The sequence below is a fragment of the Rhinolophus sinicus genome, chromosome 8, assembly GCF_057876585.1.
Source record: "Rhinolophus sinicus isolate RSI-liver-muscle chromosome 8, RSI-T2T, whole genome shotgun sequence".
Lineage (NCBI taxonomy): Eukaryota > Metazoa > Chordata > Mammalia > Chiroptera > Rhinolophidae > Rhinolophus > Rhinolophus sinicus.
Window position 1 is genome coordinate 76,001,065 of NC_142508.1, and position 21,814 is coordinate 76,022,878.

Genomic DNA, 21,814 nt, shown 5'->3' on the forward strand with positions numbered 1-21,814 from the left:
TCATTTCAGACAAACAGAGACACTACAGTTAAGTGTCTGTCGGATTTGGAAATTAGGAGTCTACAGTAGACCTGACAGCAGTTCACTAACTAGAGGGAGACTAGATTGCAGAAGGGTTAGCAGTGAATGGAATGATCAGGTTTGGAAATGGAACCTTGGTTAGTGGGATGGGGGAGAGGGGTGAGATTAATCTGAGAGGACCTCAGTGGACTTTGCTCTCGCCTCTCCCTAAGGACAGGTGGGATTTGAACATGTTTAAGTTGAGGAAGGAAGCTGTGGAGTGGGGAGAGTTGAAAAATCAAATGAGAGGTAAAATGATAGAACCAAGTCTAGACGGGAGTAAGATTTCACGTAGAGGTGGAAGAACACATTTTCTGGCACAGGAAGGGAAGGCGTGATTTAAGGTGCTGGTTTGGGGGTAACAGTTGAATTCCACTTCTTGGTAAGGGACAAACTTCTTTAGTGGAGGAATGGGTGAGGATTGGAGCAGACAGCTGGAGGGGAAGCGAAGGGGTTCAGCAGAACTGTGGGAAGTGGGTAGGAAGAGCTATAAGGCATTGCTGGTCTCGCAGCAGCTCGGCTGAGATCCAAAACCTAATAATAAAGAGATCAGACCTATTGGTAAAGGGCAAGCAAGATAGGTGAAGGGGATTAAGAGGTACAAACTTCCAGTTATAACGTAAATAAGTCAGGGGGATGTAATGTCGAGCATTGGGAATATAGTCAATAATAATGTAATAACTTTGTATGATGACAGATGGTAACTAGACTTATTGTGGTGAACATTTTGTGGTGTATAAATATTGAATCACTATGACGTACACCTGAAACTAATAGGATGTTGTGTGTCAATTATACTTCAATTTAAAAAAAGACTTCATGCATATGGAGATACATATTTTTGGTGTGATGTCTCCAAGGCTTATCAATCCTCTGTGTGTGTGTGTGTGTGTGTGTGTGTGTGTGTGTGTGTGTGTGTTTATTTCATAATGAAGGCTCATACGCGTTAATTGAATAAATGAATCAATTGTAGATTTGCAGGCAATTTTGTGGGGTCGATTGCCTGGAACCCAAGTCATATAATGTCAAGATTTGAATGCCTTTTCCTTATGTCTTACTCTTGTGACCTTTATTTTCTTTCTCTTCAGTCCGTATTTCCTCTTGCACTAAAAAGAAAGTTCATATGAGAATGAAAAATTAAATCCAAACACTTACGTGTTTCTTCTGTGGATAAAGCATTGTATGGAGCTAGTCCTGCAAGGGAGTCATAGGGGACTGGATGGTCCTTGCCTGGAAGCTTCCGATGGGGTGGGGGTGGGGATGTGGGTGGTAGGATAAAGCATAGGAAGAATTCATTATTATCAGCACATGCTGACAGCCATAAAAGAGATGGGAAGGAAGGGCTTTGAAGATCCCAGAGAAGGAGACAGCAACTCTGGTGGCCCAGCTTAGGAAGGTTCCTGCAGGAGAGGAGGTGTTTGCATTGCTTGTTGATGAATGCATGGAATTTCAACTGGAGGCCACTAGCTGGGGGCAGGGGTGTGTTGGAATGGAGGTAGAAAGAAGCAGCATTTCAGGTGGAGGAGATAGCCTGGGAAAATGTGGGATGCACGTGTTCAAGAAACAAAATGTATACCAGAAGGCCATAGAGAGAGAGAAAGTATAATCAGTTAGTTACTCGTTTTCAAGTTTGGAGGTCTGGAAGTTTATCTCTGGCTTGCTGAATAGAGCTGACAAGACCTCAGATGAAAGGGCAAAGATTCCGTGTGGATGTGAATTTCAGTCTTTATACATATCAAAATCAGAGGGAAAAATTCACTTTTCCTGATTAGTCATTACATTTTTGATTATTCCAAAAATTGCAGACTTCACATTGCTTTGTAGACAAATCTGTCAGTTTCAAAGTGCCCCAACATCAATATTTATCAAAACCAAATTGCTTTATGAGAAATGGTTTCAAATTTTATTAGAAATTTCCAGTTACTATTTCATGCATTAACTTCAAGTATAAAAATCTAGTCTGATTCTCTTGTATTTAAAGCAATATTGAGAAGACATGTAACGATGGCAGCTTCAGGCTTATAAATTTGTTGTGTCCCCGAGACAGAAGCAATCCTTTTACCCGTTTCTTCTAGTAGGTGTCATTTTCTTCTGAACACACCTGGATAATTTCTCATACTTACAGGGTGTGAGTGAATAAAATTGGAGACAGGAGGTGTTCCTTATTCAATACATGTATGTTTAATTTTGAACTATCCCTATGTTAAAATTAAGTCTTAAGGTGAAGTTAATCTATAAATACCTTTTAATATGCCACATTTCATAGCAGGGAAAGCTAATTTCCCCCCCTTTTGTCTCCACTTGTGATGAAAGGGGTTTCTCTTTTTTCTTCTTGGTCATCTATGACTCAGCTGCTCTGGTGGCCCTTGAGCAGATGTGATGGGGAGGGATGTGAGGTAGAGAAGTGGGCACGGCGTCTTGGACGTACAGCGTATAATTCATTGGCAAATGAAGCCTTTTCACTAATCCCAAAAGATGCATCTTCTGCTTTGTTATAAGAAAAAATTTTTTGTCATTTGTTCTAAAGAATTTTCCTCTGCAGACGTTTTTAGACTCTGCTTATCTATTATGAGGGATAATTTATATGCTTATTATTGTTTTCTCTCATAATAAATCAAGTTCATATATGAGTGTTCACCACATTTTCTTTATGTATGTAATTCTTCCTTAGCTGCAGCCTTCCCTTTTGCTCTACTTTTCTGTCCTCCCACCGAAACTGGAGCTGCGTAGTTGAGAATCTGTGGATGTGGTTCCATGTCGTTGCATGTCTGTCTGTCTTGTCTCCGCAACTCCTTGAGGCCAGCTGGTATCACCCTCCCTCGTATGTCTAGTCTGTGCCTTTTGTGAATGGCAGAGTGTCTTGGAGTCCCTAAACCCAAGAGATACCTCAACTTCCAAATCTTGGCCGTCTTTAGAATGACTGCTCTGTCTCTTAATGCAGCCTTCTCTTGACATCAGGAAGGCCACTCTTTGTAGGTTCCATGGCTGGGCCACCATCCTGGTGATTAAATACTGGGTTTCTCGAGATTCTGCTGGAAGTCCGCCCCTGTAGGTTCTCCTTTCCCAAATCTCCTTCACGTGAATGGTTTTATTGAACATCACCCATGATTCTTACAAAAAAGGGCGCTCTATTCCAGACCTTCCCATAAACTATAGACGTCTCTCAGTGTCTCAGTCCCAACACATTTGAAAGGTACCCATGATCTAGCCCACCACCCATCCCCAAATCCAATTCTGTTCAGCTTCCCCTGATTCAATGAAAACCATTGCTGTTTATCCACTTATACAGTGCTCCAAACCTCCTGGCCATCTTCCTTGGCAGCCCCTTCTCTCTTACCTCTCTAAACTCAACATCACATGCAGGGGGGAAAAACATCCCTGGAATCTGTCACCATCTTCACTCCCCCATCCATGATTACCACCTTGATTCATGCTACTATCATCTCTCATCTGGTCTGTTACAGTATTTTCCTTCTGGTCTACCCGCACCTATTCTAACCCATTCTGCATCGTGTGTCCTTTTTCGTGGTATGCTTCACAGGTGATGTTTTACATATTTTTGTAATCGTTTGATTGCTATCTTATTTCCCTGCTCAGGGCTATGTGCTCCATGAAGGCAGCGACCATCTTCTTTGGCTCATGGTTATATTCTCAATACTTGAGCACACTGCTTGGTACAGAGATGGTATCAGAATATGTTTGTTGTATTAATGAGTAAATGAATGGACAGTCAAAATTGACTATTGCTGTTTTTTATTTCCAGGATTTTTATTTACTTACATGCTGAGAGAGATTAAGGAAACACTTCTTGAAGAGTTCCATTTCATTTTTTTCTTCTTATTACAGAACAAGTAGGTGCTAATTTTGAAAGCATAGAAAAACAAAAGAAAAAAATTACATCATGGTGTATCTGGTTTTGAATCATGGTTTTCTATTATACCATGACCATTTTCCTATGTCATTAAAACCACTTCAGAATTGTTTACAATAAAACCAACAAATTTGAGACTTCCCAACTTTCTAGAATATTTATATTTGATGTAATAAAACTCTTGGAAAGACCTTGTTTAGTTAATGAAGCATCTCTCCACTCTTGGAGTCCATAAGTTTTGATGAACTTCAGGATCCATTAAAAATATGTTTATTACATTGTGTATAGTGTCCAAGTTCTGTTTTCTGACCTTACTACTTTGTAAAACTCCATGTTTTTATCTGGACCTTCCATCATTCAGATTTTCGGGACCAGGGTGAGGATTCTTTGGTCAGTATTTGTCACAAAGCAATACTTGGTACAGTTCCAGATGACCAGGTCAAAGCATCAACCTCAGGTTTTGCCATCAGAAACGATCTCTTGTCTCTTTGGTACAGTTACTTTTCTTGTATTAAAAACTGCCCTGCCCGGTAAGGGAAACAACTTTTAAAACTTTTGTCCAACAGTGAAATCCTAGCTTTGCGTAAGATTGATAAACATAAAGGTATACAATTGAATTGATCACTGAGTGAAATATTCAAGTTTTTGTGGCTGTTGGAATATAAGTGATAAAGCTTGTGAAGCAGGAGGGACGTCAGACTTCCATGTATCTGAACAGGGGCAAGTAGCTTGACCTTTAGAAGCGTCAGTCTGTTAATGGTTAGGTACACGAGGGTTTCCTTTTAGCTCTTGCTTTCAAAAGGCACATGAAAGGGAGTTCATGATTGTTCAGTACTGGAATGAGGTGAGCACGTGGTGTTTTCTCAGCTCCTCTCTTCTGGTCAACGCCAGGGTCAAGAAGCTGGACTTCATATATTTCCTGTTATCTCTGGAGGGTTTATTTTCTCATGGAGAAATCCGATCTTTTATGTTGACAGTTTTCCTTTTATATGCATTTTTTTTTTCCAGTTGTGCATTAGGATAGTTTCACCTCTTTACAATCTTATTAATGTCATGAAACATGAAGGAGAAATAGTTTGGGTGACATGCGTAGTTTCTGAGGACGTGGTCTGTCTGTGAGCACTTACTTTGGATATGACGTATTTAGAAGAAACTGAAGAAGGGAGCCGCTTATGTCCTGTGCCAGACGGACATCCCTCATGGAATCTGTTACTTCTCCCAGGGGCCCTATTATCCAGGGTTTATTTTCAATATTAATCTTCATAGGAAGGCAGCTGCAGTTCTTTAAAAAAAAATCATACCTCTAACTTATTTTTATTATAGCCAACGTAATTTATAGATAGGCTTTATGATGGATCTTACTTTTCCCTCTGTTATTAACCAGCACTGTGGAATGTAGAGTAATTTTTCCTTTGTGCCATATATATTCTTCCACCAGTAGCTATGAGAAAAAAAAAAATCGAGGAATGGATGGAGGCAGCATAGGTTGGTAATATGTGCACTTTGTGTAAGAGTCTCCGTAAATAAGGTGCTAACATCTTACTTTAAAGCCAGTAGTTTGCTTTTTTTTTTTCTTTTTAAGTTTCTAAGCCATTTTCTCCCCCAATAAGTTGCATTTTATCTGCAGCGTATTGAGAAGGTTAGTAAGTTTTTAGATTGTATTCACATACTGTCTGTCGTTAGCGTAAAAGGTAACCTCATTTATATCCTTTTGTGATTGTTTTAAGATTTTTTTTTTGCATCTGTTTTATCTTCTTTTTGGTCACTTTTGCATTTACAACTTGATAGAATTTGCCTTCCTATTGTTGAGTCACTCTTCTGGAACAGAATTTGGTTTTTGCTGAAGTGCGTAAAATTTGATATGTGATTTAAGAAGAGCTGCTTACAAATTGCTGTATAATCACATCTTTTAAAATTCATGCAAGGAAATGTTAAGGTAATCTTGAATGTATTAGTATACAATGGCTGTTTCGGATTCTAAGAATAAAATGCCTCCCTTATTTAGGAATACTTAAATTCATGGTTATTTTATATAAAATGCTAAAATAAATTTGAGTTATACACCAGATTAACAGTGACATCTTGAGTGAATTCCATTATTTGTCTTCAAGATGAAAGCCAACAGCCCCTACTTTGAAGGGATTGTGTTTTATGGTTGTGTTTAAGAAATTGTTAGTCTCGTTCTCGAGCTAATTAGAATATAGGTCTGGGGGCAGGGAGCCTTCTTTTCAAAGTAAGTGCAAGATATAAAACTCTTAAGTTACAAATTTCAGAGCAGTTGGTTGGGAGGAATGTAATTTCCCTCCCTCTTGCCCCAAGACCTTATCAAAAATGGGATTTAGACTCTCCTATGAGCCCTTTCCTACATAGTAAAAGAATTTAGATAAATGAACATAACTGGTAAGGTGCAGAGAACTGATGAAAGCTGTCCGATCACCCAGCTGGTAAAAACTTGTCCCGACAGAATTCGGGCAATCATTAAAATCATAGAAAATATATGTAATCAAGATATTCTTGCAATGCGAGCAAAAGCTCCTTACCAGTAGGGTGTAAAACACAGCCCTGGCATGTTTCGACAGCCAGAACAATACCAGTGGTGTCGCGTCTTCTTATAATTTCTTATCAAGTTATCTGAGACTAGTTCAGATACTTTTAGAATTGATAGATGTGAATTAATAGACATGAATAGACCTCATAATGTAATCCTGTTTGATTGAACTGATTATATATTCTATACTCTTGGGAACTTCTTATCATTGCTGATTTGTGAGTTAAGCAGGTTTCCAGTATTGGGTTTACCAATTATGACTGAGATTGGAAAATAAACATATTAAGTCACTTATAATTCTTCAGGAAGAATTTACAAGTTTGTTGATCCTTTTAAAATAATGTTCACCATAGAAAAACATGTTAAACTGTGTCTATTTCTTGACTTATTCTCAGCAGAAAAAGAGCAATGGAGTAGTTACATAAATGGAAAGCTTCATAGCCCCTAACCAACTAGTTGATACATATTTGAAACACATTTAAGATAATCCCTGATTGCAGACAGCAATCTTATAAGTAGATATAACCAAAGTCAGCGTAATGCTCCCTTCGTGAAAGAACACCGACTGTATTTGGGTCGTGTAGAAGCAGTAATCCTGTAATATTTATTTGAAAATACTTTATCTTTTGTTTATGCTGAGTGTATTCGAGTCCTCAGTGTCGGCACGACTGACATTTTGGACAGCATAGTTCTTTGTTGTGGGAGCTGCTCTGTGCATTGTGGGATGTTTAGCAACATCCCTGAGCTTTACTCACTAGGTGCCAGAAGCACCTACTAGTCACAACAATGAAATCTCTCTAGACATTTTCAAATGTCCCCGGGGGGAGCAAAATTGCCCCTAGTTGAGAATCACTGATCTATATACCTCTATAGTTATATATGTATATCTATAACTTTACCTGCATGTATATAGTAGTATATTTGTTTTGGGCACCTGAGCACGATGTGGTTCAACAGCATTAAATGTTATACTTTAGAGACCAAAGAATAGGAGACAATATTAGAGGTTGTTGATGTTTTGATGGAATTCATTCCAAATCATAGAGGGATTGATTGAAATTGGAGAACGTGTATTTTACTATTGGTTTGTAGAGTTTGGTTACTGAACTACAGAAATGTTTTAATTCGCTTAAATGTTTTCATTTACAAATACTGAGGTGCATTTTCTCTTCATTTGTTGTTCCTTCTTTACATTTGAAATTTCATATGGTTGTGCAAGAAGTAAGGCCCAGGAGACTTACTAAAGGGACTTGCTATAAAGAATGTCACATCATTAGAGACCCGAAAGTTTCTTTTCAGCAGAAAGTCTCTAAGGTCCTTAGTCATTTGATTGCAGCATGAACTGCAAAGTCTGGCAGTACGAGGAAAATAACTCAGATTTTATCTTCTATGACTTTCTATTTCTATGTTGTTTTAAGGCTTGGCCTACTTTGGCAAACCATAACAGTGGTTCATCTGAATTTGATTTGGACTGAGTCATGTGCACAGAAAAATAAATGCCTTTAACCACAGTGAAGCTGCCAGTTGCAGGTACCCCTGAGACTGATCTGAGGCCATTGCCTTATCAGTTGGGTACCTACTGTGTGTCAGGCCACAGTGCTACGATGGCCCATGAGGCACATACAGCCTCTGCTCTCAAGGGACACAGACACGGGAGCAGGTCATGTCAGCACAGTGTAGAGTGACAGACAAGTTGCCTTGGAGCTTGGAGGAGGAGAATCGAGTCCAGTCAGGGGAGGTCAAGGTGATGCCAAAGACGGCATTTCCAAAGAGTTGTTTTCTGAGCACCCTTGTAGATGATACCTACTGTGTGCCTCAGTGGATCTACCTACTATGAATGAATTCACACTAAAGTGCCCATGACCAGTGAGAGTGAGTTGTTCTTCTGGGCAGTATTAGAATTTGTCATGAGATACAGTCCTTTCTAAACCCAAGTGCTGTACTGCTAGTAATGGAAATGTGCATGTCAGTGTCCGATCTTTTGGGTCCTTCTGATTCTTACAGTGACATCAAAGAAAGGAGCCACTGTTTCCATCCAGACTAATGGCTACTCTTAGCGATCATTTCACTGATCTTCAAGAAACCAAAACAGACCAATCACATCTATTTTACAAGTTGCTGTCATTATAAAAGACGCCTACACTTTGCCAAATGCACTAGACACACAGAGTAGGCAATATTCTTACCGTCTGGAAGATATACTCTCAATCTTCTGCTTATTGTCAGCTGATCTTCTTCTCTGTGTTGAGCCTTTCCTCTACTTAAACACATGTGCAAATGTAAATCGCCTTTTATCCACACAGTGTGTTGGAGCTAAACCGCTCCAAAATTTCGTCTGTACTTGCTGGCTCTCATTTCAGCCCTCCCTCTGTTCTTTCTGCCAAGAAAGTATGTGTCCCCATCTCTTGGTCTGCCCGGCCCAATTTATGACATTAGGCCTTTGCCCAAGTAGTTTTCTCTACCAGAGTAAATATGACATGAAATGTTTCAATGGCTCGTTTATTTTTCCCAGATTATCAAATTCCTACCTTCTCAGGCTCTGCACTCACAATGTTTCTGACAGTTATCAAGTGCCTCTTTCATGTGAGACTCTTTCCTGGGGACTTGTGTTGTGTTTCCTCGCCTTCCACAGTCCCATCCTACACAGTTCTCCCCTTTCCTCCTTAGAACTGAGGAAACAGAAGTTCCGAGAGGTCACATGAAGCAACTTCCCTGATGATACTCAGCTTGTAAGTGGCAGAGCTGGGATTTGAACTTGGAGTTCCAGCTCATTCACTCACTGATGCATTTATTGGCTACAGACTGCGCACCTACCTACCATGGCCAGCCATTGTCCGAGGGCCAGAGGAAACCACACTGAACCCGACAAAATTTCTGGTCATCATAGACTCTCCATTCTAGTGACACCACAGACAGTAAAGGGATAGACAGCTAAATGCAATGAAGTTGGACAGTGACAAGTCTTCTGTAGGGATCTAAAGCAGGGAAACGGACAAAAGACTGAGCATGGAGCGTGCGTGTCAAGTGAGCTAGGTAATCTGGGCGTCCTCTCTGAGGAGGGCGTGTAAAGTAGAGACCTACATAAACTAAGGATGGAGGGCAGAGTGGTCCAGGCAGGAAGACAGTGGGCGCGATGGCGCAGAGAAGGGAATGCGAAACAGCCACAGCTGTGTGCCTGCAGCTTAGTGGGTGAGGATGGCCCTCTTAGGAGGGACTTGGGTTAGGAACAGGCAGCCAGATCCTGTGGGAACTTGTAGTTCATGGACAGGGGTTTGAGTTTTACTCTACGCGTCAATATCATTGGGAAGCCATCAGAGTTCTTTAAGTAGTAAAACTCTCCTCTGCTGTCATATAAGCCATAGCAGGTTATAAAAAGGATAGGCTTGGTCTGTTTTGGTTTCTACAAGACTCACTTGGAAATGTGACCTTGGCCTTTGGGGCAGATAGAAATGGTGGCTTTCTGTGCACTAACCCATTTAGTCCTCAAAACCGCCAGGATGAGGCAAATGCTCTTCTTCTCCCCGTGTTCTGGATGGGGGAACTGAAGCAGAGAGGGGACCAGCTCATGCACAATTATGTGGCTAGCCAGTAGCTCAGCTGGAACTTGAACTTGTCCTTTAGACAAGTGAGGTAACTTGGCCACCATCCACAACTAGTTTGGTGGGATTGGAGTTCAAAGCCAGTTTAGTTTGACTCGTGATGAATTCCTCTCTGTATTTCTCTCTTCCTAGTATTGCCTCTGCCCCATCTAGACACCTGCAACCTTGTGCCAGCCTTGACGTGTTCTTACCTGGTCTCTTTGCTTCCAGTCTTTTCAATACTAACCTTGTACACCTCAGACTATCAATGTGCTCAAGTGTGCATCTCTCTCCCGCCCTCCCCTCCCCTCCCCTCCCCCTCCCCCTCCCCCTCCCCTCCCCTCCCCTCCCCTCCCCTCCCCTCCCCTCCCCCTCCCCCTCCCCCTCCCAACAAAATCCCTCAAGGACCTTCCCGTTGAGGGCATTTCAAAATATTCAGATTAGACTTCAGGTCGCTCAGGAGCCTGGCTACCTACCCTTCTCCCAGCTTATCTCCCTTCTCTCGACACCTGGCTCCCTCTCCTGTAGTCACATTGCTCTCTGTTCTGTGAGCAAAGCCTGTGCATACTTAGTCCTGCCTGGGATGTCTGCTCCTCCTGCCTTCTTCCTTGGTTCAAGACTTGTTACTCAGAATGGCCATTCCTTTTGATTCCTCCGCCTAAACGTGCAGACCCTGTGTGCGTGTTACTCACTGACTTGGTCCTTAGGTTGATAAATGTTTGTGCCCCATCACCCTGATTGAGTTGTCATCTCTTAAAAGCAATAATCATATCTTCCACCACTACTTCTTGATGTCTTCAGAGAGGTAGATATATCCCCCCAATATATTCTATTAATTAGCATCTAATGACTACTCACTGAAGTGCTGGGAAGGCTTTTGGGTGGGAGCGGGGAGATAAACCGGAATTAGACAGAAGGTGTGACCACTTCTCAGCGTATGTGTTCCCGTTGGCGTCTTCAGTGTGTGTGTTTAAGGAAAACCAGGACTGCCTCTTCCCAGTCTCAGAACACCGGTCATGCTTGGTGGCTGGGCCAAACCCAAAGTTGGCTCCGTGTTTTGCTAAAGAGAAAACCTGATTTGGGAAGCTCCGTCCTCTCCTCTACTTATATTTGTTTTCTGATATTAAACAAGTGCAGTTGGTTTTTTTTTTTTTCTTGCCACTTCTGACTAGTCCAGATGGTTATGCGATTCACAGACTCGAATGTGTCCAGATCAGGAAAATCCAAAGGCCTCCCTGTTTGGGTAGAATCCATATGTTTAGGCATTGTTGTTCCTTCTGTGGGTCCACAGAACTTGTTGAAAAATCTAACTGTGGAACTTGCGTTCCCTACGTGGTCCAGCTTAGGACGGTCCCGTCCTCCCTCCTGGTCGTGAGGGGAGGACAGGGGCCTGACGGTCACCTCGCAAATGAGCAATCACGTTTTCCTATAGCACCTGGCGCTGCCTCAGCCTTCAGTCAAATTATCATCAGGTATATGGAGAGGTTGAAGTGTTAAAACGTTTTCCAACACATTAGTCTGAAATGAACTAGGCACCTACTTTTCAAGTATCAGTGTGTTTTAGAGTTCCTGAGACGCTGGTTAAAAACATACAGGTTTTTCGACCCTCCGGCCTAGAGATTCTGACTTAGCGAATCCAGGATGGGAATCAGGTCATCTGCGTTTTTAGTGGGCATCTGGTTATTCTGAGAAGTATAGTCTTCTCCGCGCTGTACTCTGAGAAGCTCTGACCTAGACTAGAAAGCAAAACAATTTTAAAAACAGAATATTTTAAGTTGGATAAAAGAAACACAGTTGTCAAGTGTAAAACTCAAAGTCTTGCCCCATGGATGTTAGGTTGTTGGTGTTCTCTTCTCTCAGCTCTTTGCCCACAGCCCCGAATCGGAGTTCATCGAGAAACTTGTTTTCAACCACGGAAGGCCCCCACCCTGAATACCTCAGCCCCGCCTGTCTAGGCCTCTCTCTTTTCTATAAAAGAATTAGTGCATTTTCTAGAATAAAGCATTTTTTTTAAAAGCTAAGTATCTCTAGCATTTAAAATATTAATTTTATTAGAATGTATTACTCTTCCTATTACCATTTTTCCCCCATAGATGTGGTTTGTGGAGGGACCCAAGGTGATGAATGCTTGGTTTCTCCTTTTCACTTGAATTTCAAGTGCTTATACTGTGCCCTGCTTGGCTTGGAGGACAATTCTGCATACCATCATTTCGCATTTGAAATTTAATTCATTTGTTCATTCAGTGGAGAGTTACTGAACGTTACTATTTATTAAATAGTCTTTTTTGACACTGGGACATAAGTGTAAACAACAGACAGCACGTTTTTATTCTCATTCAATGTACATTCTAGTGTGTGTGGGGGGTGGGGGAGAAAGACAAATGTTATGTTGGAAAATGTTATGGGAAAAATTGAGTAGGGGAAGAGGGAGAGGAAGTATTGGAGGTGTCGGAGGGCTGCAAAGAAATTTTATGGGGTTGTCAGAAGGTGACAGTTGAGGAAAGACTCAAAAGGAAGGGAGTGAGCAAGCCACAGGGACGTTTGGAGGGATGACAGTCCGGGCACAGGAAACAGCTAGTGCAGAGGTCCTGAGGTGGGGATGTGTCTGGGGTGTTGGAAGAACAGTTAGGAGGCCAGCAGGTTAGAGTAACATGAGCAGGAGGGAGAATGTTGGCCAAGAGTCAGAAAAAAGAGGGCCATTGCAAGGATTTGGGCTTGTTCCCTGAGTGACTAGGAAGCCGTTGGAAAGCTCTGAGCAGGAGCGATGTGATCTGATGCAGATTTTCAAAGGATCGCTTTGGCTCTGTGCTGAGAATCGATTATGGTGTGGGGAGCGTGGCGGAGCTGCGACTTGCTGGGAGCCTGCAGCAGCGATCCAGCAGGAGATGCAAGCCTTGGTCCTGGGTGAGTCCGGTGAAGGTGGTGACAAGTGGCCAGCTTTGGGTATAATTGGAAAGGTGAGCTAAGATTTGATGGAGGAAGGGAGAGAGAAAAAGTGGATCCAAGCATGAGTTTTGGCCTGAGTCGGCGGAACCGAGTGAGTTCCCCATCAAAGGAGCTGGGGAAGGAGAAGGCTGTGAATGCGGTGGGTTTGGGGGAGTTTAGTTTTGCTCCTATGTCTGAGTTGCCTCCCTGACACCCAAGGGAAAGTGCTGTGGGCAGTTGTATATGAGTCTGGTACTCACAAGATAATTATCTAGGAATTCTTAGCATGTGGGAAGGCAAATAATATTTTGTAAGGTTTATTTTCTTTAAAAAAATCTTGTATTTGAATCTGTTAATGCAAGCGTGCATATGTATATATGTATATGTATATAATTGCACGTGTGTGCGTAATTCTCCCTATATCATTGTATATACATAATTAGCGAAATTTGTGTGTGTGTGGTGCTCTGCTAATTATACCACAGAGTCCATTGTTGGCAGGTTTTTGTGTCCAGACCATGGCTGAACTGCTAACTCTGGCATCGACCGTCTTTATTCACTAACTCACAGACCCATCCTGATAATCAGTATTATTATCATATGGCCTATTGGGCTTCTGTTCACTCTTTTGGGCCTTCAGCCTTGGAACGGATTGCCACTGCTGACAATGGTTAAAACTTGATCTTCTCTGGTAAGTTCTTTTCCACGAGGCTGTTCCCAGAGCCTTTGAGAGTGTGTGAACTCTGCAGTGCCATCGTCTCCATCACGTGACCGTGCTTGGCACACCCGGTCCATGATGGCACAGTTCATTTATGTAAGCAACTTGACAGATGTCCTTACTGAGGCATCAAATTGGATGGTGTCTGCTAACAAATCTAATGGGAAAAAAAGAGAAGAGAATTCGAAAGATTATCTTCTTCTTTTTTTTTTTTTTTAAGGATTACATTTATGCCGTTTAGCTGTTTGATACCCTGTAGTGAATGCTGCTTTATTAGAAGCCTATACAATTCTTCACATGGGTGTCAAAATAATTTCAGCGAAAATGATGTTGTGTGGACTCATCAAGCTGAAGTATTCGTCTCGTGATTACAGATGGGTTATTGTCTGTGCTGTTCCCCTTTCTTCCAAGCCTTTTGCTGGACGAGCTGGACTTAACAATCTCCATTAATTTGCTTTGGCACTTCACACAGTTAGACAGGCCACAGACACGATGGTCTTTAATAATTTTTTTTTTTAATCCTGCACTGCTTTTTAATTGATGTCCTTCGTAAGTTGTATTTGCCAAAGCTATAATTACTCATCAAGTAGCCAAAGTAAATCTACCTCCAAGTGTAATGAAGAGGTTCTTTTGTGAAATTATTAAGATACAGAAGTTTGCCACACAGAGTAATTTCATTCTGCCTTATAATGATATCTCTTGGGGTTATATCTTTGAGCATCGCATCTGTTAGAGCCTATCAAAGTGGAAAGGACCGGTCACCACCAGTGCACCTCATAAATACCCCTGTCTCTCTCTGACCATGTCCCCATATATGTATATGGTCTTTAAAACAGTTGGAATTGTCCTATTTCTTTCATAATGTTTTTACATGTTCTTCAGGATAGTTGACTCTTTGTTTCACCTGCTCTTTATTTAGTTTATTTGAAATATTTTGTTTTGACTCTTCAGATCGCATAGAAGAACCTTATATGGTTGACTAGATGGTATTTGAAGGAACATTAGTGGAAGAGTTACCATCTAGAGAGTTTGGAAATAGGCCGTGTTAAGGTGACTTAGAATGTGTAATGTAGAAATTCTTATTTAATTGATTCAGAAAATGCCTAAACTTCACCATGGTACAAAATTAGGTTACCAGCTTCTATAAGGATGCAGGGAAAAGAATATTGTCAATAAAGAGTTTGGTATGAAGTTTCCCAAAGTGTGTTCCCCCAAGGTGTTGTGGGAGAAACAAAAGGAAGTATTCCACAGCAATTTTTTCTTGCGGGGTGTGTGGCGGGGAGTACGTTGCTGTCTCCCACTGAAAGAAAAATGTAAGCTCCATCTAAGTAGGAACGTTGTCATCTGTTTCACTCTTTTGTCTCCAGTGTCTAGCGTAATGCCTTGCACATAGTAGGCACATAAATATTTGCTGAAGAATGCACTGCAGGACTTCTCAGAGCCTTTAACTTTGTGGCCGTCATTGTGACTCATCAGAGAGGGCATTCATGTGCAGCCTTTGCTAAACTTACTGGGTGTGGAGCCCTTTCCGTGAGTAGCATCTTCACTAGACCTTGGTGCCTTGAGATACCCTCTGGGAAATTCTAGCTTTGCATTAAGATTGATAAACATAAAGTTATAAAAATGGCATTGATCACTGAGTGAAATATTCGAGTTTTTGTGGCTATTGGAATATAAGTGATAAAGATTGTGAAGCAGGAGGGACATTAGACTTCCATGTTTGTATCTGATTTGGGGCAAGTAGCTTGACCTTTAGAAGCGTCAGTCTGTTAAGCTATAAAATGGGGACAGTATTATAATTACGTTTATGTAGCTGGTTGTTGGGAAAATAAATTACATTTATTCACAGTTTAGAAAGTTAATATATGTAGAGGGCTTCACTGAATAATCATCATCATCATCATCACTCTCATCATAGAAACGTAGGTGATAAAATTACTCCAGGTACGATGGGTGATTATGAAACACTGGGGTTAAAATGGGATTTCTCCCTCCCTCCTTATAATACGCCAGGCATTGATAGTTCTGGGGGAGACAGTGCTGAACCCAGGAAAGGCCCCTTCCCTTGTGGATCTCGAGGACCAAGGGGTTTTTTTTTGTAATATAATGTGTTTACCGATGTCACTGTCTCTTAGAACATGAAGTAAATTTAATTGTACACAATTCGGTTAAAGTTAATTGTCCTGAGGTCATTATATTAGAGATCTACCCCCAAAGGATCACTTTTTCTCTCAGAATTAGGTCTGTTCCTTACACAAACAAGCAAAATAGGATTCATAGGTCAGACTTGAAAGTAAGTAAAATAAAATTTTAAAAGCTAGCATTACTAGATAAGGTACATCAGATGGAAAGTGGCAACTCTTTCATCTGGATCAGGGTAACCACCACAGCAGTGTGGCCAGATTTATCAAATAAAAATACGCAACACACAATTAAATTTGAATCACAGATAAATAAAGAATACTTTTCTTTCTTTCTTTCTTTCTTTCTTTCTTTCTTTCTTTCTTTCTTTCTTTCTTTCTTTCTTTCTTTTTTTTTTTTTTTTTTTTGTATAAGTATATCCCAAACAGGGCATGGGATATACTTATGCTAAAAAAAAAAGTTGTTTACTTGACAGTCAAATTTAACTGGGCATCCTGTATTTTATGTGACTGCCCTCCTGCCTTAAATCAGGGGCCCGGCCACCTGTGCAGGAGGGAGACGGTTGCCTGCAAACATCAACACTTGAAGCCATCTTTGTAGAGGAGATATTTTACCTAAAACAGAATAGAAACCTTTGCTTCTCATTGAAATGATTTATAACTGTTCCTGTCTGTTCGTCAAGTGTTTCCAAATTAAAAGCCATTAATTAAGACCTTATGTAGATACAAAACATCGGCAAGGAGTGCTTTGCGATTCCTGCTCAGGACTTCAGGTGAGAGCTTTTCAAATTACGTGGACCACTGGAGCCACCTGCCTGATGAAACGCTGTGCCACTGTGGTGTGGCTCATCCTCGCAGTGCCAGTGTTACTGATTTTTCTCATGTCTCCAGGGCAAATACTAATTAATGGATACAATTCACAGCTGATTAGCTGTAGTTTCTTCAGTAATTACATTCGCATACTAACTGTTCAGAAGAGGATTTCTAACCCAGTTCCTATTTCACTCTAAGCTTAATTTGTTTTTTGAATTGTTTAGGCCCTTAGTTTAATAGCCATTTTATTTTTCTTTGTTGTTTTAGGTGCTATTAGATAATAAGTGAGTTTAATCTTTAAAAAAAAATACTCTGTGATAATGAGCTGTTTGCCTTAAATGGATTTCTAATTCCCCAACAAAACCTGCATTTAAATAACGTTAAAGTTGTGATACAGGCTGTCGGGTGGTTTGGGGAGCCAGGACTGGTGCATGAAACACACAACGTGACCCAAGTTCTCATAAATATTTATAAAGAACATTCGGAATGGAGGTCTGAGATTTTAATTCTAGGGTCATTAATTCATCAAAAATTCCAAGACAGAAACCTATACTTTTTCTTGCATATATTTAACATTGTAGAAACATGGTGAAAATATATTTGTGTATGTTTGCCCATATGTGTGTGTGTGCACCTGCTTACGTGTATTTTTCTTTAAGTTTTAAAATGATTTTTAAACCACTTTATTGAGGTCTGACGGACATAGAAAGAACAGTATGTGCTTAATGTATACAACTTGATAGTTTGGAGATAAGTATACGTTTGTGAAACCATCACCACTTGCTTTTGATACCACATGCCTTCAGAGAAACCAGATAAAGGTCTTTCTTAAGCGCTAACAAATACATCTTTCAGAAATCCTTATAAAGATATTTATCCAAATGAATCTGAGGGCTCATTGTGTGGTTGTGTATTGAGGTGTCGCTTTGCACGGTGGGATTTTCCTTCTGTGGACCATAGCAGCGCTCTGGAACCATTAGAGTCTTTCGTATAAATCCTGCTTATTTCTTGGATCCCTGACATGATAACGTGTAGCATGTCAATCGTACAAGAGTCCTACAGGGCTCAGAGCCCCCCGGAAAAGTGTTGGCGGGTTTACTGAGAGGATTTACATGGGTCTTCCATAGCAATGTGTCTGTATCTACATTCTAGCCTATATTTGTACGTATCTCCTTGGGAAAATTGTGCCTTGTACTTGAAATAATTACTAGCTCTTTTTATATTAGCGAATGGATGTATACATTTCACCTGTTGGAGACCAAACCTAGGTGTTATTTGATGCATTAAAGTAAGGAAATCATACACTTTATAAAAAGGAGGGCATTCTTTTACCATTTTAAAAATCATGAAAATAATATAGCCCCAGATCGTTATGTTCACAGAGCCTTTTCATATTGCCAGACGGATAACTGAATGTTTAAAGCAACAAAACGTGCCTACTTATACCATCCGAAACTGAAAATACATTTCTGCCCAAATCCAAGTTTTACATTTTGATAACAGGTCTCCAGAAGTAAAGAGCTTATGTCTGAAATGCTGATACAGTCTTATTTGTGATAGCATGAATGGGCTATTGTGTGAGGGAATTAAATAAAAATTGCTGTGTTCATAGGATCTCGCTTATTTTTTAAACCTCTTTGCACTTAATGTTACATTGAGAGATTAAGTATCACTATTTTCAACAGCTCTGATGGATATAGATATCGCTTGAAACTCTGGAGATTTAAAAAATATTCTTTAGTCTTATTATTTATTTATATTCATGCCACACCCCATTCACTAGAAAATAGAATTTGAGTCCTAGGAATTGCATTCTATTCCCTTTAATTCACATTTTAACCTACCCACACTTGTGACACCTGTTCTTGAAAAGTAAGCTATGAGATCCCAGCGTGCTCTAAAAATGTGTCAAGGTGATTTTGGGGGGAAACTCTTTTTCTTCTAACCTCTGACAATTGCCAGTTCAATAAACAATACCCGCTAGTGACCAATTGGCCAAATGTTTGTAATTGTCTCCCTTTGCTATTAGTCTTGATGAGAAACAACACCATTTTCTAGAATTATCGAGGTAGCTTAACTTTGTGCTTTATTTTTCTCAGGGAACCAGCCGACAGTGTAGTCTAGCACGGTGCTTGGAAACCTCTGTCACAGTTCACATTTGGTCTGAGTAAAACCACTCTTTATATCTCAACACCAGCATTCTTTCCACATCCCATCAAGTATTTAGTAAACCACCAAAACGCTTTATCATGCTGCATATTAACCTAAAACAATCTGTTTTCTTTCAGTTTGGAAATAATAATAACTACATGAATATGGCCGAGGCAAACAACGCTTTCTTTGCAGCCAGTGAGGTAGGTGTCTGTCTTGAGGTGTCTGCTCATGTTCCGTGTGTTATTTAGATCATTTAAAAGGCTTGTCGGGAAAAGCAGAGTATCAAATTTATCTCTCATGCGGCACAAGGTAATGACTTTGGAGGAGAAATAAGAACAAAAACCCATTGGAAAAGAAAATAACTTAACACGTCTTTATCACTTGTCCATAAGCTGTTACGAACGTTAGTAATTTACACACATCCCTTGATGAAAAGAAATATACACACAAACAAAAGTAAACATATAAGAAAGTATATCAATTCTATCTATCCAAACTATATTGTTATCCAAGCAGGTAAGTGGCTATTTTGGAAACTAAGATGGAAATGACTTAATAGATAATTTTAGCTTCACATAGCTCTGGGGAATAATTTCATTAAGTTGCCATGTTTGGGAAACAAATGTAGCAGAGCAATATTACATAGTTTCTCGGATCTTCAGTGGGAGTGATATAAAAGGAGTGTTGGTTTTTGTTAGATCCCCACAGCCTAGTAGAGTGCCTTGCACATAGTAGGTGCTCAATTAGTATTGAATGAATGAGTGAATGGACATGCCCCAAGATCTGGCCATAGCCAGGAAGTCTGGATAATGGAATGTTTATAAAGGCAGCACCACGTGGGCTCTGTGTTTGTCTAGTTTACCAGTGCAAATGGAACAAACACCTTGCTGCTGTTTTTACTGAATTCCGTACTTACTGACTTACGTCTCATTGGCCTGCCCGCCAGAAAAACCTCGATCTTGATTAGATCAAAAAATGGTCTCCTAAAAATGGTAAGACTGTGTGAGATTTAAGATTTTAAAACAAGAACAAACAGAAGTGAAATTGGTCCAAATGGAACATTTCCTCTTGGCCGTTGTTGTAATAAAAAGTCTTCATTTTCCAAATACGTTCAAATACAGGAAACCGAACTAGCTAGCTTGACCCCAGAGAATGAAAAATCATACTGGCTTCCTGCATGATCTTGGTATACGGAAGCAAGTGGTATGAAAGAAATTAACTTTGAGAAATTATTAGAAAAAATGGGGGACCCAGAATTAAGGGTGGTGGTCGTGGATGAATCATTTTTACAGTGACCATCCTCTCTCTAACCAAGAAGACAGCCTAGATAAGGGAAAATTGTTTGGCACTGGCTGCTGTGTTGTTTGTGATAATGAACACAAACCCCATCTGTACGGACAACATGATGTTTCATTCTGTAGGATTTTTTTCCCTACATTTGAATCAAACATTGATGAAAGCTCTACTGCCAGCAGCTGCTCAGAGACAATTTAATTCCAGCTGTGATAATTCACCGTGTCAGACATTGGCTGTTATATGTTGATACAACAGTTCTCTAGATTTGCATTTTTATCAAAAGGAACAAATGTTTTGAACATTTCAGTACAGATGGTATTTAACCATGTACATACTACTTTAACATGTTCCGGGTAAACACTGAAAAGTCAATATCTGTAAGAAGTAATCATAGAAACTCTAAATGATTAATCTGATGGTCATATGGCATAGTGTGCAAAAGTCAATATTTTTGTTGTTGACGCTATACATGTTTATTTTTATAATCTCAGATAACCAGTGTTTTGGTTACCTTTTTCTCTAAGAAAGGTTTAAGTTGGTCTTTAACATATTATCTCTCTTTGAAAGTGGTTTAAGATTTTAGCATTTCTTTGGTTATATATTGTAATATACTTGTATTGTTTTATCAGGTTCTGATATAATAATATACGAAATTCTAACCTAAAATTAATTAGTCTTCTAAAAAATTATACCACAGGGATGTATTATATGTAAGATGTCTCCTCTATTCCTTAACAAAAATAAAAATGAAAACCTTCTTAATTTTGACTGCCTAGCATAAGATGTGTTTTTGTTAAGAGTTTAAGAGGTAACCTTGTGTAATGATTTCACTGTACATCTTTTCTGGAACAAAAAATAAAGCCCAAGTATGTTAATGTACTACATTATAGCATGTGCCTAATTTCCCAGTCACTGCATTAAAATTAAATTTATTTGGTTTTTTAACATTTTAATGAGTGCAAACTAATTCAGGAAGAGTTTAGGTTCGATGCCGTAAAGTCGAAATTGTGCCTGAAACCAATTCCCTTCACACAGATATTGCACTATAGATAACACTACGGGGACGAGGATACTCTGAGATTGAAATTCACACATTTGCTTTGTGTTTTCTGTCTATGTCATGATTACCCTGACCATTTTTAAAGTACTTTAAATATTTATTGAAATAATATTTCAAGTGTTAATTACAGTGGTAATGAAAACAGCCAAATGCCACATATCAAGAATGAGTGTTTACCCGTATTGTTAATGTGATATGTTAGATTTCATTAAGCAGTAATGGGGTAGCAAATGAGTCACAAATTACAGTTGCATCTGTTACTAGACCACATTAGTGCCAAAATAACGGCAAATGCAGCCATAGGGTTACGTTCATTAGCCAACCATGTTTGCAGCCAATTCATCCCTTTGTGTTTGAGAACTCGGGGTACCATTGTAAGAAATCCACATCTTTTGAGGGGTCGTTATTAGAATAAATATGTCAGAAAATCTAATATTTCATTCTAGCTTTCAAATGTGCTATAACGTTTTGTATATATTCAATCTGCTAAGATCCTCAAGATACTCAGTCGTCTTGAGTCCCATAGCTTGGACTGAGCTGGTGACCTCTTTATTTTTGGTGAGATAAAAATAACAGTTGATAGGTTGTGTATGCAAGAAATGTTGCTTTCTTTTTTTTTTTTTTTCCTTCAGTTTGTTTCTCTTTTCTCT

At 39.8% G+C, this 21,814-nt stretch overlaps 1 protein-coding gene across 4 annotated transcripts in view; it reads left to right on the forward strand.

Moving 5' to 3' along the window:
• The window catches only part of TOX3 (TOX high mobility group box family member 3), a 102,050-nt gene that overhangs the window by 55,299 nt on the left and 24,937 nt on the right, over positions 1–21,814 (forward strand). For all 4 annotated transcript variants that reach the window (XM_074314895.2, XM_074314893.2, XM_074314891.2 and 1 more), the window contains exon 2: positions 18,943–19,008. In XM_074314895.2, the coding sequence (XP_074170996.1) occupies positions 18,964–19,008 (45 nt within the window). In that variant the 5' untranslated portion in view covers positions 18,943–18,963. The remainder of the gene's footprint in view (positions 1–18,942; positions 19,009–21,814) is intronic.